Genomic DNA, 18,340 nt, shown 5'->3' on the forward strand with positions numbered 1-18,340 from the left:
TCTCATTTTAAATTAGTCTTTAAACTTTTGAATATTTAAATTTTATCCTCAAATTATCATTTTCATTCTAAATTAATCGCCAAACTTTTGAACATTCCAATAACACCCTTTAAAGTCATTCAAAAGTTTGATGATGAAAGTGAAACATTCAAAAGTTTGAGGACCAATATAAAATTAGAGTTATAATTTAGGGATGAAAATAAAATATTTAAAAGTTTAAGAATTAATAGAAAAAAAATTAAAGTCTAGTTTAATATGATAATCATAATTTAAAAACATCTACTAATATTGACTCCTAGATTTTATTATTAAAAAAACTTAACTATAAGAGGAAGACAGAATTGACCCATTAAGGTATATGAGTTTTTTATTTAGCTTAATAGGGCAAGTAAAATTTTATTTTGGGATCTATGATATTTTCTACACCGGGTATCGAGTTCCAATAAAAAATATTTTTTATTCTAACTTTTTACTTCGATGTGATATATTTTAATAAAAAAATTATATTTTATTAGAACTCGTCACTTCGGCGTGACGAATTCAAATAAAAAAATATTTTTATTAAAACTCGTCACCTCGATATGAGAAGTTCCAATAACACTATAAAAAATATCATAGATCCTAAAATATAAACTGAAATACGTTAATGGGCTAAATAAAAAACTCGTTATCGGTAAAAAAAAGCCTAAGAGGAACTCTCAAAAGTTGTGGAGCATTTCCGTTGGCCCATTTTAAACATGGGATTGTAAATAGAAATCTATCCCTTTTACGAAGGCATAAAGAACCAAATAGAAGTTGGACTAACCCACCCTACAATGAAATTAGGTAAATTATGTTATTAATCCTTGTATGATATGAAGGTATGGATTTAGTTCATATGTTTCAATTTGATTATCTTAGTCTATACATTTCAAGACTTAAAATGATTAAACTAGACAACATTGGTTAAATTGAAAATTTCTATATAACATGTAAACTAATAACGAAATTCGATCTAACAGATATAACGACAACAATTTATAATAGAATAGAATTTTAAAATAAAAAATGCATAAATTAAAAACAATCAAATTAAATTTTAAAAAAATAAATAAATAAATAGTTAAACATATGGATTAATAATATAATTAGATCATACCATATAATAAAGAAAATATAATATGAAAATACGAATATATTAAAATTTATATTAAAAAAATTCAAAATATAAAAAAAAATACACCAATTTTTCATTAGTTATTATTTTTAGTTGCTTTATAAATCCCTAAGCCTTGGTCCTTGGCTACCTATACTCCTCCTGCTGTGCGTTGTCAGAAACAAAGAAAGGGTTTTCTAGTCTCTCTGTTTATCTTTTCCCCTTTTCTTTTTCATTTTTCATCTCGAATATATTATATAAAAAAACTGGTTGCCATGCATCATCGTAATCAATGTTTCAATCTAGTTTCTGATTAATTTTTTCTTCTTTTAAATTACTCATTTCTAAAAAAAATTTGTAGTTTTCAGCTATTTCACCATGGCTTCCAATTTGAAGAAGGAACTCACTGCTGCCGGTGAGCATAATCCCAGATTTCCCTTTCTTTCTTCATCGGTTTTTGGAATTTGTTCTGAGATCTATCTGAGCTGTTCATGCTTACATGGCGCTTAATTTACTGTTTTAGGTTATTCTGATTATTCCTTTTTTTCACTACGAAGTTTAGGTATCGGATTGATCTGATTTTCGATTCGGAAATGATGCCTATTCCTTTTTCATTTTACTAAGTTTGTGGTCTGGCAATTGTGTTGAGGATTGAGTAGTTTCAATTTGTTTGTGTTTAGTGTGGAAGAATCCAGATATGGGTTGGTTTGGAAGATAGTGAATTGATTATTCTTTATGTTTCTCTTGTATTTATTAGATGAGAAATCGACTTTGGAAACAGATAAAAAAAGTTCAAAGCCTGAAACATCCACCACTGGGGGGTCACAACAAGCACAGGCAGGTACTACCCCTGCCACCACTATGCCTGGTCCTGGGTTTGCCCCACCAAATCCGTTTGATTTCTCAGCCATGAGTGGCCTTCTTAATGTAAGCATTTCTCCTTTTATTTTCTAAATTATTGTTTGGAAATGTTGTGAGCATAATGATTTTATCGTTGCTTGGTTTGTATCCTTGCTAATGCTGCTGTGGTAGAGCATATTAAGATTTCTGGCTGATCTCATTGATTGAACCATCTTGGTTTGTTAGGATCCAAGTATCAAAGAACTGGCTGAGCAGATTGCCAAAGATCCTTCATTTAATCAAATGGCAGAGCAGCTCACGAAAACATTTCAAGGAGCACCAACTGAAGAGACCATTCCACATTTCGATCCACAGCAGTACTATTCAACCATGCAACAAGTTATGCAGAATCCCCAGTTTATGACCATGGCTGAGCGCCTTGGTAATGCACTAATGCAGGTATATATGGGCTCTGTTGCCACTTGGAGTGGATTAACGGTCCTTCTAGTCTTTTTCCCTAATATTAAATTACATGAATCACTTCTGGCAGATGAAGTTTTTGTTGTCCTTCTTCAGGATCCAGCTATGTCTAGCATGCTTGACAGTTTGGCTAATCCTCAACAAAAGGACCAGATTGAAGAAAGGATGGCTCGTATAAAAGAAGATCCATCCTTGAAACCTATTTTAGAAGAAATAGAGACTGGTGGTCCTGCAGCAATGATGAGGTGAGTATTTACAATGGTAAAATACTAGGAGATTGGGAACCATTATGATAAGCTTGTGGACACAACATTTTCTTCTTTTGGATGTATGATTTTGCATCCTACGATTTCTTCAGTAAATTAATCAAGAAAGGTTTTATTGTTTAGGTATTGGAATGATAAAGATGTCCTGCAGAAGTTGGGCGAAGCAATGGGTCTTGCTGTTTCAGGAGATGCAGCAACTTCTGTTGGTAACTCTGCGGCAGGTGAAGAGGAAGAAGAAGGAAATGAGGATGAGTCAATTGTACATAACTGTGCTAGTGTTGGTGATATTGAGGTATGGTAGAATGAATGTTTTCTCCATATGTTTTCTCCTTTGACAGATAATCTGAAATGTCTCAACTCTTGAATGTATTCATGGTTTAGGGTCTGAAAGCTGCACTATCCTCCGGTGCTGACAAGGATGAAGAAGATTCAGAGGGAAGGACTGCATTGCATTTTGCTTGTGGTTATGGCGAGGTAATAATAATTTTTATCCAAATCACTCTTCCCTCTTCCTCCCTCCCCCTCGCCCTTCTCTCTCTCTGCACTGCTGCATTACCTAACAAATGAAATAGTTTCATTTGCGATGATAAAGTTGGTGTGGAAATCAGATGGTTTTAATCAGTAATGCAAGTATCCAATACCAATATCTAATTGCTGACTCTCTCTCTTTACATCATACATGAATAACCATAGTTAATGCACTAAGGGCTTCTTAATACCCTCATTGAGTGGAAGTTTTAGGACGGACACATTGAACCGAATAATAGACTGCCAAAAGCAGTTTGGAATTAGGACTTGGATTAAAGCATTCTTTTGTTTGTAGCATCTCATCTTGGGATCTTTGTAGCTAATGCCTAATACGTATTTGAAAGACTGAAACAAATCAATCAGGCTTTTCTTTTTACTATTTTATCTGATATTAGTTTATAACGGAATCTGTTGGCTACTAAGCAATGCTTCTACTTGTTTTTACAGTACTTGTTGCCATCGGGTGGGCTTAGTAGCAATGCTCACTACTTGTTTTTACAGTACTTGTTGCCATCGGGTGGGCATATTCATTACATTTCCTTTAATAAATTATGGACATATTTCGTTTGAGGGATTTATTCTACCAAATTGCGGCTATGCATGACAAACAAGAAACAAGATAGATATAATGTAGCAGTTTACATGAGTTTGTCCGAGATTAGATTATTGGTTGCTTGAGCTACTAGTATTAGGTTTGGTGTTTGCTGGGTAACAGCAAATGCGGTTCTGGTTTTATTTCAGGTGAAATGTGCTAAAATCCTTCTTGAAGCTGGGGCAAAAGTGGATGCTTTGGACAAGAATAAGAATACTGCACTTCATTATGCGGCGGGTTATGGAAGGAAAGAGTGTGTGGCCCTTTTACTGGAAAACGGTGCTGCTGTGTAAGTAATGAAGTGTCTTGGCTAAACATTTATTGTGACCCGACCTCTTAATGATTATTTGCTTTGATGTTGACTGCAGCACTCTCCAAAACATGGATGCGAAGACTCCCATCGACGTTGCGAAGCTCAACAATCAGAATGAGGTAGTAAAATTGCTGGAGAAGGACGCCTTCCTTTGAAGTTTTAAGTGGGGAGAGGCCATGGAGGGGGGGCAATGGTATGTGTATGTTTGGGTCGAAGCGTGCTTGTTATAGGCATTTGATCTTACTTCCGCTATTAGACAAATTTGGTTTTAATCACGGCTCGATGCCTTCTATTCTTATTTTGCTTCTGCCTGCATTCTGAGTATTTATTAAAATGTAGTGCTTTTTTATGAAATAGTTTCTACATGGGGAATAACGGGGACAACTTGTGGACCAGAGAAATTTACATAAGAGTTCTTTGAGACTAAAGAGTAGAATATATTGTTTGGGACGTCTCAAGCTTCTGGCAAGCGCATCTCTTGCGTGGGTTCGGATTCTTCGTCATCTGAGTTCCAATTGTTTTCTCGGCGAATTTTTTACTTAACGCATTAGCTATGAATAATTTAATTTTTAAATAGATTAATTTATAGTTAAAATTGAGTTGTTACAGTAAAGAATGTTCATTCATTACTTTTAATAATTTTAATATACCAATTATCATTATATTAGTCAAACAAAACTAGATAGAATTTATGCCACTAAAGGGTGGGTAGGAATTTGAACTCTAAATCTCTTGTCTAAGGGGTTAAGTACCTAACCACTTAAATGTTTTAGAATTTTATTAGATTTATATTGAAGTTTATACTTTAGTTACATTTTGTCATTATCATTAAATTATGTCAAAATATAATTAAAATTGTTCAAATCTGAAACCTCTGTAAAAATGAGTTTAGAGTTCAGACACCAATCGAATTATATAATTTTTATAGTTTTAATTAACTTAATATTTAACTTAAGTTTTGACTAAAATTATTATTTAAAAAAATAAATAATTATTTGTTTTATAAAATTAATAATATATTATCCTAAATTTTAAATTTGTAATATTTATTTAAAAAATAAAAAAAATTAACTTGCCGGTTATATGAATTAATTATTTCAAACATTATTATTTTTCAGATTAAATAATTATATGATTAATCATTATAATTTTTAAATCCCTTTCAATCATTGAGGTCACTTAATTCATACTTCAATCGGTTGAATGTATTTAATAAATTGCTTTGGTATATATATTATATGCCTAGCAAAACACACACTTAATATATCAAATATTTATTCATGTATTTGTGGATGTAATTATATAATAATTGAATAAAAATGATATTTTATGAATTTAATACATACAAAAATATATATAAAAAATTAAAAAAAAATTGGCACAGTAAACAAAGACCGGGTCCTAGATTTGAATCTTATTTTGCATATTCAATAATAACTCTCATTAATCAATATGATTGTATTTGTATCTCCTTAAAAAAAAGGTTAGAGATTCTGTTTTCTTTAATCTAAATTACCAATTTAAATCTCAGCTTGCAGATTGATGTTTTTGAAGGATTTTATGTCACATCAGTTGTGGTGATGTTGATGGTGGTGATGGGTATAAAATGTGGATTCTAACAAAAACCAAACAAATGTTAATGCTGTGGTCCTTGATCTTGACATCTTCATTTGATGATATTCCTAAAACAAAACTCCATTTTTGCTGTTATCTGCCTCCCAAGGAACATCCCAAAACTGCAGACGTTGAGAGTGAAAGTGAAAGTTATCTTCATTAAATCTCGACGTACGGGTCCTTTGCATTGCAGCCTCACAAATCTGGTACTGCTTTCTTGCTCCTGTGACGATAAAAATCTTCTTCCTCATCTAAATGTGACAAAATTCCGGATAGATTTGATGGAAAAATCGACGATCTTGATGTATCTATTTGAACTATCCACATATAAAAATCTCATGGTCATTGGAGCTAGTGAACTCGTAATTATCCTGCCATTATGTTAAATAGAAACCAGAACCAGAAACTTTGGAACTAGAATGAATTTAGAGCAGCGTCACTGTCTCCATTGCCATTAAAGTGCTTTACAAGTTTGAGCTCATTTAAAAGTAGGTATAATTGTGTGTACAGTTTCTGTTGCTAGGTGCTAAAATCATGTATTCTTCATGTCTGCTAGAGTTCATATAGGAGAAACCTTTCCAGCACTGAATTTTAGTATGGGAGATGATTGATAAAAAGTTACTTTGATTTATGATCATTTCTTACTTGGTTAATGTATGCAGCCTTGCCTGCATTCACCTGAGAGACGTCGAAAATGGAGAAAGGAACGGCCATGGGGCTTCAGGGATCAATTGAATCAAGTTTTAGTCCCTCGTCATCAAATAATCTATCAAGAAGTAGGGAACAACAGAGATTGATTGAGTTATTTGAATCTTTGGGAACTCGGAACATTGAGGACGGATCAGCTACGAAAGTCACTACTGCTACAAGGAAAGAGCCTATGAATAAGTGGTTGACACTGGAAGGAGAAGCTTCCAACAATTCTAAGGTCATAAGGTTCGATGATGACTCCTTCGAAATCTTGAATGGGGGTAGCACTGCAGGGGAAGATTCAAATGGACAGTCCTCGATCAAAGCTAATATAGACAGTATAGTTGAACGGACAGCAGAATGGGGTATTGCAGTGAAGTCGGATGCTGGAGAAGGAAGTTTCAGAGTGATTCGTAGAGGAATGGAAACCGGAGAAGGAAGTCGGAACAGAACCTCATTAGACAAATTTGCAGTGGACTCAACAAGGACATCGGAGGAAACAAGTTATGGATCAGATCGAGGAGCCTTTCCAAGGGTGTCACAAGAGCTGAAGGATGCTTTAGAAACTCTGCAACAAACTTTTGTTGTATCTGATGCCACTAAACCTGATTGCCCTATAATGTACGCCAGCAGCGGATTTTTTGCAATGACGGGTTATTCATCGAAGGAGACCATAGGAAGAAACTGGTAAGTTGAAGCTTTTAAATATGTAGAGGGGCAGTTGGGAGTTGTTCCAAAGGAACTGCAATCATTCTGCAGCTCAAAATGACTGCAATTTTCCACTGCTCATTGCACACGATAGAGATTGTAGATAATTTTCTTACATATTTTAGAATAGTAATTATTTCAAGTACTGTTGCACACCCATAACTGATAGAGATTGTAGTTTTCAAATGTCAATTAAAATAAAGCTCTTAACATCATACTATATCGTATTGTGATTGATAATATCACCATACTTTCAAATACTACGAATTTGAGAGTTCAAGGATGCTATGCAGCCGGTTTCTACAAGGACCAGAAACAGACAGGAAAGAGGTTGCCAAGATTAAAGATGCAGTTAAAAATGGAAAAAGCTTTTGTGGCAGGCTACTCAACTACAAAAAAGATGGAAGTCCTTTCTGGAATCTTCTCACTATCAATCCCATCAAAGACGATAAAGGAAAAACGATCAAATTCATTGGGTTAGTTCCCTTTACTTTTTTTCTTTCATAATTATTTCATGTCAATATTAAACGGATACAAAGTTATTGTATAATGCTGTGTTGTGCAGAATGCAGGTGGAGGTCAGCAAATACACAGAAGGTGTCAATGAAAAGGCACTGAGGCCTAATGGACAGTCCCAATCATTAATCCGTTATGACGGTAAATTTTTGGAGTATTTTATAGCTTGCATTCAATTTTATCATGTAATAATCCTACATTTCTGAACAGCTCGACAGAAGGTTAAGGCTTTAGATGACATCACAGAGGTTGTTCATACTCTGAAACATCCTCAAACTCACATTCAAACAACAAGTAATGATGCCATTAACAAGCTCGAAGATCAGGAAAAGTTCAACCTCAATTACCTTCTGACTAAATCTGCCAAAACCGGAAGCATTAGTACCCCTGGAAGATATACTCCCCGATCAGACATCAGTACTGCTACTCCAGGACATGAAATTGGCAAGAAAAATAGAAAATCAGCTCGCATTTCGTTGAAGGGGTGAGTCTTTTTGGTTTAAGCTTTCATCTTTCAGCAATTCGCTATTCAAAACACGTTTAAGAAGTAACTCCATTGTAATGAAATGAGAGCATTTTCTTCCTTATCTGATACATGATATCTTCCCCTCAGGTTTAAAAGCAGGTCTTTCAGCTTTGCAGCCAAGCATGAAAAACAACCAGTGCTTGAACCAGAGGAGTTAATGATCAAAGATATAGAACGCGTTGACAGCTTGGAACATGGTGAAAGAGAAACGAACATACGCCAAGGGATGGATCTAGCAACCACATTGGAACGTATTGAAAAGAATTTTGTGATCACAGACCCAAGACTCCCTGATAATCCCATTGTAAGGAAGAGATCTCATTATTGTTCTTCTCACAGAAATCGTAACTTTTTACACTAATCAAAAGTCTGAGATTACTGATTTTTTTCTTTAAAACTGTATGCTTCTACAGTAATTTATTTGCTACTTTATGAAGTTATGCGAAATCATTGAGTGAGTATTGCTTATCAGAGCCTGTTTTGGAACTGTGGAATACAAGGTGTGGTGTTTTAGCCTCGATTGTATATGTATCTGAAAAGCCACTGTAATGTTCAAATGTATGCAGATATATGCATCTGATAGCTTCTTGGAATTGACAGAATATACACGTGAGGAAATCTTGGGAAGGAACTGTAGGTATGAAATTTATACCACTACTTCAAATGTCAAAATTATGGTAACTATTCTGCGTTTGGTTTATTTTTGCTATGAATATTTGCCATCAATTTCATCGCAATTATTGTTTAAGTCTAGGTTTGAATGTTCCTAAAGTTATTTTCTAAGTTCTAACCAACAACTAATTGGTCTAAGCAAGGTCAGAGATTTGAAAATGAAATAAACTGGGTTGGGAGGTCACTTATGAATGGGCCTCTGAAATACTCAATTCGAATTAATCGATTAATAGATTACACCATATTTTCTAACCTTGTACCGGTTCAACCCCTATTTTCCAAACTAACTACGACGTTGTTTTTTGATTAACCAAACTAACTACTTCAATCAACTTTCTATGGGGTGTTTTCCTGAACCATATAGAACTTGCATAACATTTTCTTTTTCACAGGTTTCTTCAAGGACCAGAAACTGATCAAGAAACTGTGTTGAATATAAGAGATGCAATTAAAGAACAGAGGGAAATAACTGTTCAGTTGATCAACTACACAAAAAATGGTTGGTAAAAGCAATGAAAAAGAAGAAGAATATGTATGCTGACAGAAACATTATTTCACTGAATTGTTACAAATTTATGAACTGCAGGCAAGAAATTCTGGAATTTGTTTCACTTGCAACCTATGCGTGACCAAAAGGTAGTTCACAGTTAGCATTTTCATGTGATTATCCTGCAGAACATACTCTTTTTTACTGACTTGTCACAAATTCCTGGTTATTTTATAGGGTGAGCTTCAATATTTCATTGGTGTCCAACTTGATGGAAGTGATCATGTTGAACCCCTAAGAAGTCGCCTTTCTGAGACAACAGAACAACAAAGTGCTAAGTTGGTTTGTAATCTTTCTCTTCCAATTATCTACACGAACAGTGATTAATTTATGGTCATGAACGCATTTTCAGTGTGGTATTATTCTTTGCACTTAAGGACATAACGTATGTTATCAAGATCTCGGTGAATATCAATTCATTTGATATGTTGACGTCCTTCTATATATCAGGTCAAAGCTACAGCAGGAAATGTGGATGAAGCAGTCCGAGAACTTCCTGATGCCAATTTGGTAAGGTATTCTTTTGTATGCATTATAATCTTGAATGCATTATAAATCTGTTCAACCTTTCTTGAATGCATTATAAACTTTTGTATGCATCTTATGATTTACTTTAAACGCGGATTTATGCAATCACTTATCGAAAAACATCTAACCTATTTAATATTCAAATCCCAATATTTGGAACCCTTTCGCTAATCTCAAACTGCAAACTTTTTATAGTCAAAACAAACTTATTATTTAATTTGAGAACACAATTACATCAGGTTATAATGATTTGCTCAGCCAAGTTGGACTAAAATTTCCAAACTATGGACCAGTACATGATCGAGTAGAGTCAAAAAAAATTCAATTTAATCGAGCTAGCAAATATTATTTTATAATTCATATTTTATTTAGAATATTTTCAAGTAAAGTTGTTCGAGTTTCTGTTTAAATTTAATTGTAAATATTTATATTATTACGGTACTATTTGATTTCAATTTAAACAGTTTCTATATCTATATATATATCATGTAAAGGGTTCGACTCAAGTTTAAAAATTAATATATTAATTACTAAAAATTTCAAATTATTCGAGTTATATGAGTTCTATCTTATAATTAGACTCGAATTTAAAAATAAAAATTCAAGTCAAACCAAATCAAATTTTTTAACGGTTAACTGTAACCAAAGTCTCATAGTTGACTGTGTCTAGAAATCGAGTGTAACACCCTAGACCAGTACGACACACAGTCGATTGATGTAGGATGTCACGCGGAACTACCGGAGTAGCTGACCAACACCTTACTCTTTTCTTGTACTATAAAATTACAATTTCCACAAATAAAAACATCCATGAAATGATATAATTTTAAACTTTATACTAGGGATCTCCTAAAACAAGTATTTACAATCAAAATATTATAGACCAACTCTTAATAAAATTTATGACTCATCTGATACAACATGGTTTATAAAATATACATGCCCTTCAAAAACTGTTGAGTAGTACTTTGAATCTGCATTGGGTCTAGACCTTGATCTATCTACTGCTCCTCGAACTCTCGATCTACTGACCTGCCTACGGAAAGCAATCCGAAATAGCTCAGCGCCACACTAACAACTAAAACATACTAAAACTTTAACAATGAAATGCTTAAGATATCAAGTCTACTGCTATCTGGTCTACTGGTCTGTTCTGTTCTACTTTAGTGAGTACACTCATATAGTCGCTCTCTACTCTATGGTAGACATCATGGTGCGGCTGAGGGTTCTGCATCTCGGAGCTCACACACCCCTATAGTCTACCGAGAATGTGGCCCCCAAAATCATTGTATCGGACACCATACTCTCGACTAGCCCACTCCTTGAGTGTCGGACCTTGAGCCCAAACTAGTCATCTTAAAGTGCCTTGCGCACTCCCTAAGTATATCCGGACTGAATCTATACTTTCGAAACTGCTAGCTTTTCTAAAGAAACTCAGGTGTCCTGGTCGTTTCCCAAGCATTCAAACAAGTAAATCTTATTTCACCTAACTTTATTCTCGTTTCTACATTTGAATTAAGCAATACTAATGTTCTCACTTGTAGTCTTATTTAAGAGTAATTATAAACTTTTAAGAAACCTCAATTACCTCTATATTTTCTCTTGACTTAAATCCCATTTGTTATCCTTGGTATCGATACTGACCTTACAATATCGATACCCTCGCTTGGCTCTACATTTACTTGTGCTTTAAAGCTCAAACCATACCAATGGTATCGATACTAGCCTTACAGTATCAATACCCTACCCAAGGTATCGATAACCCTACAACTACTTCATTCATTGCATCTCAACTTCAAACACCATATATAACACTTATTCTAGTGTTTTACGCGTATTTGAACCCATTTATGGTCATACTATGGGTCTAGTGTCTCCCGGGCAACGGTTTAGGCCATTTTTGACATTTTGGGTAGGGGTTTTGAAACCTCTAAAACCTCTCAAGCAAAATGTCATTATGGACAAGGGGTTTCGAAACCTATGTTGTAGATTTCACTTTTCATCAAAAAAACTCTCCAAAACACTCTCAAAACTATCTTAACGTCCCCAATTTCCTACCTTGAGGTTTCTCATTCATTATTAAGTCTTAAGTGGTCATAAAAGAGCATAAATAAGGCTTTAATACATGCTAATAACATCAATTAAACAATCTACCATTAACATATAACACTACGCTTCATAACTTACTATCAAGCTAGATCTCATTTTTAATGATCACTAGGAGTACGGAAGAGTTGATAATGTTTTACCTTGCTTCTTGTATGCTAGAAACTCTATCAAGTTAACCAAGGAACAACTTCTCTTTCCCGCTTGCTTTATAATTTTCTTCCACCTCCCTTACTAAACAAAGACAAGAAAAGGGGGTTTACTAAACTAACTAAGCTCTTGGATTAAAGCTTTAGATGCTCTAGGTAACTTGAATACACTATAACCAAGCTTGGATTCATGGATCCCCTTAACTTTCATAAAACTCATTTTTGAAAATAAATTCTAAAACTTACAAAATAGAGCTTAAAACAAAGCTTGAAGGATCGAGAAAAACATATTTACCTTTACAACAAACTAAGCTTAGAATACTTGAAATTTGACTCTTGAAACGAAGAAGAAATGGAAACTAATGGAAGGAAAAAGAAGAAGAGCGAGTGAGATATTATGGGGAGTTTGGTTAGGTGAAATGATATAAAAAAAAGGAGGGAAAAATTTTTGGCTTTAACAAAAAGGGTAAACTACACTTTAGGTCTTTCTCCTATTTACTTACTCTAAAAAAAACCCACTTCCCTATAACTATTGGGTTAGGCCCAATACTCTTAAGAATTGGTCTAAAATTGGCTTGGAAAATCTAATGGGTTCTACTGACAGATTTTGAGTTGACCGAAATTACTAACACGGAATTTATAGTATTACACCGAGCGATCTTTTTAGTTGATGTCTTCTTTTTCAGAGACCGGAGGATTTGTGGGCAGTTCATTCTCAGCCAGTCTTCCCACGGCCTCACAAAAGAGATACTTCTTCTTGGCTAGCAATTCAGAAGGTCGCGTTTTCCAAACTTAGATATAAGTCGCTTATTCAGACACATTCATGGTGTTATCTATTGCAAACAAACAGGCCCCGGTAATGCATGCATGCCTCTCCATTGCTTTTTCTCTCACTAACTTATCCCTTTTGGGTTCTCTTTAGATCATTTCTCGTGGTGAAAAAATTGGTTTGCATCATTTTAGACCCATAAGACCCTTGGGTTGCGGTGACACCGGCAGGTATTGCTTTCTGAATTTGTTCATTTTCTTCTTAAATATGTTGAAAGTGTAGGTGGACATAAAATATTATTATAATATAAAGATGTTTTTTCATTCTTAATATATTAGTTTATGGATTTAAATTCTTATGAGACAATTATTTCTGGAATTAACAAAATTGAGAAAAATATTTTATTGTGAAAGAGAAATAGCACAGGAAAAAAAATAACAATGGAGGAATAGGAATACTAAGTTGGAATGGTGTGTTAACAAAATATTTAATGATATGTAAAATAATTCTTATTTGATATGTGATATTATTAGTTAGAGATCATTGTTGAGGTGGTCAAAATAGTCTACCTAATAATTGTTCCCTAAATAGATACAAAATATTATGATAATGTAAAGATAAATTTTCTTTACCCTCACTATACTAATCACGATTAGTTTACACAAAATATTTGAATTTCTTTCGCTTGTTGTTTTCCTATTCGTTCAAGCCTCTGGACACATTCGATTTAATTCTTCACTTGCAGACACGCTCACTCAGTTTCTTTCTCCCTTTGCTCTCCCTTCATACACTACCAGTAAGCCTATTTATAAGCCTTTAGCAAACACTAGAAACAATTCTTACCACAACTTCCTTTGTTACTTCAAAATATTTATACATTATTAAATTAGCCAACTCGTACCAATTTATTTGGTTTGACGACGCATCCTTTCTATTATTTTATTGTTTTGAGTTTACCTGCACCCTTAATTCTTTTATCAATCTAAACATACGGTAAATATGAAATTGAAGTTGGTTTGATTCTAATAATTATAGTAGTATTGATACTTAATATTTTTTAGATATATATTTGAACATGATTCTAAGATATATTCTGGTACATATACAAATAAATTTTCAAAAAGTCAAGATGCTTAAATTCGTTACTCGTTTTCAGGTGTATGCTATTGCTTCTCTAATATTGTTAACCCCAAATCATTATGATATTTATGAATTATTGGCTACTTTTGATACCTAAATTATTTGGTGTTTAATGCAGTGTTCATCTGGTGGAACTGAAAGGTACAGGAGAATTATTTGCTATGAAGGCAATGGAGAAGTCGGTCATGTTGAATCGTAACAAGGTCTGCTATTGCTTAAACTCTTTCAAAATCCAAAATTTTCCTTTTGATGCGACTTTATTTGACCTACAAATTGCTACATACCTATGATGGTTGGACACGGATGTGTCCTACACATGCATGTTCAAATTTTCTAGGTTTTCCCATGCTGAAGAAAAATAAATTGTTGAAGCAAATAAATCATAAGAATTTGAATTTGTGATGGATATGCATTTTCGAGTAGACATGTTGAGTTGGTGCCTTTACAGGTACATCGAGCATGCGTTGAAAGGGAAATCATCTCACTTCTTGATCATCCTTTCCTTCCCTCATTATACTCTTCTTTCCAGGTTTTCTTGTATTCACCCTTTCTTCCTCCAAACCATTTGATAATTGTTATTTTTTTTTTTTGATAAGAAGAGGAGGCCTCGTTAAAAACCCCCTTCATGATTAATAGAACGCCTAATGGAATTCCTTAATTAACGGAATGAGGAAAAGAGTGCCTCAAAATTTATTATTAAAAATGTTACATAGAGTAGAATACATCCAAGAACATTCCCCTTACAACTGAAATCCCGTAAAACAAAATGATAAACCACCCAAACAAAAAGATAATTGTTAATTATGGTATTTAACAAGCTAAATTGACTCAAGTATTGAATTATTTTTGTAAAACAAATTGAAGTGCACTAACACTAATGTCTTCTTATCTCCACAGATTCCCACACATGTTTGTTTAATAACAGACTTTTGCCCTGGTGGAGAGTTATTTGCCCTGCTCGATAAGCAACCTATGAAAATGTTCAAAGAAGAATCTGCAAGGTGATGAGCACTAAAAAGAACCCGTTTTTCTTTCTTGAAAGAATATAATCATCTCCACATAAAAAGAGGGCAATAGGCTTCTCTGACAGAAACAGATTGATTCCTAGTTGTTCTCCTACTGTCTGATATTTTTACTGCTATGTTATTGGTTTTCCAGGTTCTATGCAGCTGAGGTTGTCATTGTTTTGGAATATCTTCATTGTCTAGGTATCTTAATAAACTCAGAACAGATATATTTGTCAATATTAACACTTCTTTTTTCATGGTATCTTGATGAACCCAAAAGTTGCAATAATATGATTTAACTATTTTCTGGTTTATAACAGGAATAATATATCGAGACTTGAAGCCAGAAAATATTCTACTTCAGAAGGATGGCCACATCGTATTAACCGACTTCGATTTATCTTTTCTGACTTCTTGTCATTCCAAAGTAGGTCATTTTTTCATTTTAATTTTTAATGTTTTCACTAGGTATTTGATAAGATTGTTTGATAAATAATGATAGTTTTTGCATTAGATTAAAGTTTATAATGATTTACAGGTTTTAAAGCACCCCATGCCTAACAAGAGAAGAAGATCTGGGAGTCAACCACCTCCAACGTTTGTTGCAGAGCCATCTACAGAGTCGAATTCATTTGTTGGAACCGAAGAATACATTGCTCCAGTAAAATGATTTTATTCATTTCATGCTTAATGTTCATAAGTTCAACTCTATTTATGATTTATTGTAGTTGCAACAAATAATATGTTCCCTTTCATATTTCTTGCTTTCAGGAAATTATTACCGGTGCGGGACACAGTAGCACCATTGATTGGTGGTCTCTTGGTAAGTAAATGGTGATTTTGTATCATTCCTTCTAAACTGGGTCTAGAGCATTGCTAATATTCTGTTAAACATGACATGCATGGAATTACATTTGGAATTTAGGTATTTTGCTGTATGAGATGCTCTACAGCCGGACGCCTTTTCGGGGTAAAAACAGGCAGAAGACTTTCTACAACATCTTGAACAAAGAACTCACTTTCCCAAGTAGCATTCCGGTACAATTCGAATCCATCGAGTATGAATGATTTATATAACAGTAGATTATACAACTTTCACCATCTTTTCGAAGATGACATAACATAATTGCTTGGCATAAACATAATCTTTATGGATTTTGAACTACAATCAGTATGTTCATGCAATTTTAAATATTTAGATTCTCCGCATGTTCATATTGTTTTCTAGATGCATCAGATGAAATACAAGAACCAGATTCTGTGATATAACTGTTTACCTGTGCCGCTGAACTGAAATACAGGTTAGTCTTGCAGCTAGGCAGTTGATTAACGCATTGTTAAACCGAGACCCCTCCGGCCGTTTAGGGTCGAGAACTGGCGCCACTGAAATTAAACAACACCCTTTCTTCCACGGCATTAATTGGCCTCTTATACGATACACGGTAATAACACTTCCTGATACATTAGAAAACTGAAACCAATTCAAATGATAAGAAGATACCTTGTTGCTGCTTCTCCTGATACATTGTTTTGATTACTGTTTTTCACTTGCAGAGCCCACCGCTATTGGAAGTACCTCTTCATTTAAACAAGAAAGATACAAGAACCGAAGACGTAAAGTGGGAAGAAGTGCTTGTTAGTTCTATTGACTTGGATACTTTCTTCTAAAGGTTCGTTAACCAATCGTAGCTTTAAAAAACTATCAACACATCATACGGATATGGATTATGTAGCAATGCTGATTTACCTTGTTCATAATAATTTCAGAAAGAATGAATCGTAGATTCTACTCTTTACACTAAACGGGTATAAACTCTTAAAATGGGACATTGCAGTACGACAACAAACAAGATGCTTCCCAGTGCGACTCAAGATGAAGCTAGCCAGGTGACAGTACACTCGCTGATTACTAAAGATCGACAAATCAGTCCTTATTAACATATAGACTATTTTGGCTGGTTAGGCTGGGAGACACAAGTGGCAGGTAAATCAATGTCATACCTTTAAGTCAGTTACTTGGAGGAGCCTCCTGGTGAAAAACTCCATAGTGAAGCTGTACCATGACTTTGACTTGATACAGGGAATTGTATACTAAATTTAAATGCTATAAGATTTTGCTTAATGAAAACAGGGATAGCTGATATGAAACTCCGAGATTAGCAAAACAGAACACCAGATAGTTTGGCTTATTCTTCTATGATCAAATATATAAATTTGTTCCAGAGCACTTGATACGGAAGTCTGAATTGTCTCTGAAAATGGAGATTGGACTCACATCAACCTCTTTTTCACTTCTTTTACCCAGATCTTATCCTCATTCTTTCCAGATTTAGCAAGTATTACCAATATGACATGATTGCTTCAACAAGCCAACAACTGCCTGTTTCAGCTCTCCTCAACTGAAAAGGAAGAAACAAATACAAAGGAAGCAGGAATCAATGATTCACCACTCAAAAATTATGCAATTTCCTCCTAACTGCATTGAACATGTGAATCAATTAAAGGGGAAAACATTAAGCTAATAGCTAATCAACCACAAATCCCTAGAAAGTTAACGTCGTTTTCTTTATATCTGCTTGAAGCTTAGCCATCGACCATAGCAACGGCTGCCTCTAACATCTGCTGCCATTCTTGACATTTATTCACAAAACCTCAGCATATAATATTGAAGAATAATATAGCTCTATGTTATGCAACAAAAAAGGGAATAACACGAGAAATACGCTTATCTGAAATTATCAAGAAAGATATTGAGGAATGACCATTTGAAGAATATACAACACCTGACCAGAAAAATAATGACTTCTTGTGGTCAAGAACCATGCGATTCTATTAGTAGAGTGCTGGACTATCAGGTTCTCTAGTCAGGGATCAAACCTTGGTAATCTCAAAATATATAAAACAACTATTTGATTCGAGAAGCAGCTTTCATCTAATTACATCAGCAGCACTTGCAAGACATCACTAGATGCTTGAGAGCTTTGTTCTCCGACATTAGAAAAAAAAGATGAGTGAGAGAGAGAAAAACGTAGAGAGAGAGAGAATTTGAAAGAAAAGCTAGTTTCCGATGAGAGTTGGTTCGGCTTTTGTTGACAATCTCAGTAGGAGGGTTTCTCGACGTACTTTAAGGGATTTATTCTTAGTACATGGTCTTAGAAACTAAAAATCCAAAATACAAATTTTCCACCTTTGTTTTTGTTCATTTTAAGAGTGA

At 34.2% G+C, this 18,340-nt stretch overlaps 2 protein-coding genes across 9 annotated transcripts; both read left to right on the top strand.

Moving 5' to 3' along the window:
- Nucleotides 1-1,450: 1,450 nt before the first annotated feature.
- Nucleotides 1,451-4,623, top strand: LOC120144841 (ankyrin repeat domain-containing protein 2A-like). 2 transcript variants are annotated; one of them, XM_039158802.1, is made up of 9 exons: nt 1,451-1,550; nt 1,893-2,062; nt 2,222-2,434; nt 2,552-2,700; nt 2,845-3,013; nt 3,103-3,195; nt 3,991-4,130; nt 4,210-4,347; nt 4,512-4,623. In XM_039158802.1, the coding sequence occupies exons 1-8, from the start codon at nt 1,514-1,516 to the stop codon at nt 4,307-4,309; spliced, it is 1,071 nt and encodes a 356-aa protein (XP_039014733.1). In that variant the 5' UTR covers nt 1,451-1,513; the 3' UTR covers nt 4,310-4,347; nt 4,512-4,623. The 2 variants fall into 2 exon arrangements, with proteins under 2 accessions (XP_039014733.1, XP_039014734.1); XM_039158803.1 differs by lacking the exon at nt 4,512-4,623 and having other exon boundaries at nt 1,478-1,550; nt 1,917-2,062; nt 4,210-4,461.
- Nucleotides 4,624-6,170: 1,547 nt separating this feature from the next.
- Nucleotides 6,171-17,254, top strand: LOC120144840 (phototropin-2-like). 7 transcript variants are annotated; one of them, XM_039158801.1, is made up of 25 exons: nt 6,283-6,612; nt 6,736-7,145; nt 7,460-7,642; nt 7,732-7,823; nt 7,893-7,995; nt 8,062-8,166; nt 8,296-8,512; nt 8,775-8,845; nt 9,273-9,379; nt 9,467-9,516; nt 9,605-9,709; nt 9,878-9,937; nt 12,897-12,986; nt 13,133-13,209; nt 14,238-14,322; nt 14,568-14,648; nt 15,017-15,120; nt 15,278-15,327; nt 15,447-15,553; nt 15,665-15,787; nt 15,898-15,949; nt 16,052-16,164; nt 16,428-16,568; nt 16,681-16,796; nt 16,933-17,254. In XM_039158801.1, the coding sequence occupies exons 1-24, from the start codon at nt 6,463-6,465 to the stop codon at nt 16,792-16,794; spliced, it is 2,790 nt and encodes a 929-aa protein (XP_039014732.1). In that variant the 5' UTR covers nt 6,283-6,462; the 3' UTR covers nt 16,795-16,796; nt 16,933-17,254. The 7 variants fall into 7 exon arrangements, with proteins under 7 accessions (XP_039014727.1, XP_039014728.1, XP_039014729.1 ...); XM_039158796.1 differs by adding an exon at nt 6,171-6,256 and having other exon boundaries at nt 6,431-7,145; nt 7,893-8,166; XM_039158797.1 differs by adding an exon at nt 6,194-6,226 and having other exon boundaries at nt 6,427-7,145; nt 7,893-8,166.
- The last annotated feature ends 1,086 nt before the right edge of the window (nt 17,255-18,340 follow it).

Source organism: Hibiscus syriacus, unplaced genomic scaffold, assembly GCF_006381635.1.
Source record: "Hibiscus syriacus cultivar Baekdansim isolate YM2019G1 unplaced genomic scaffold, ASM638163v2 tig00110890_pilon, whole genome shotgun sequence".
Taxonomy (NCBI): domain Eukaryota; kingdom Viridiplantae; phylum Streptophyta; class Magnoliopsida; order Malvales; family Malvaceae; genus Hibiscus; species Hibiscus syriacus.

Coding starts and splice junctions, on each gene's coding strand:
- LOC120144841 (XM_039158802.1), top strand. CDS start 1,514: ATGGCTTCCAATTTGAAGAAGGAACTCACTGCTGCCG. Junction 3,014..3,102: donor CTAGTGTTGGTGATATTGAG/GTATGGTAGAAT, acceptor TTCATGGTTTAG/GGTCTGAAAGCTGCACTATC. Junction 4,131..4,209: donor CTGGAAAACGGTGCTGCTGT/GTAAGTAATGAA, acceptor TGTTGACTGCAG/CACTCTCCAAAACATGGATG.
- LOC120144840 (XM_039158796.1), top strand. CDS start 6,463: ATGGAGAAAGGAACGGCCATGGGGCTTCAGGGATCAATTGAATCAAGT. Junction 9,380..9,466: donor GATCAACTACACAAAAAATG/GTTGGTAAAAGC, acceptor TATGAACTGCAG/GCAAGAAATTCTGGAATTTG. Junction 15,950..16,051: donor CATTGATTGGTGGTCTCTTG/GTAAGTAAATGG, acceptor TTTGGAATTTAG/GTATTTTGCTGTATGAGATG.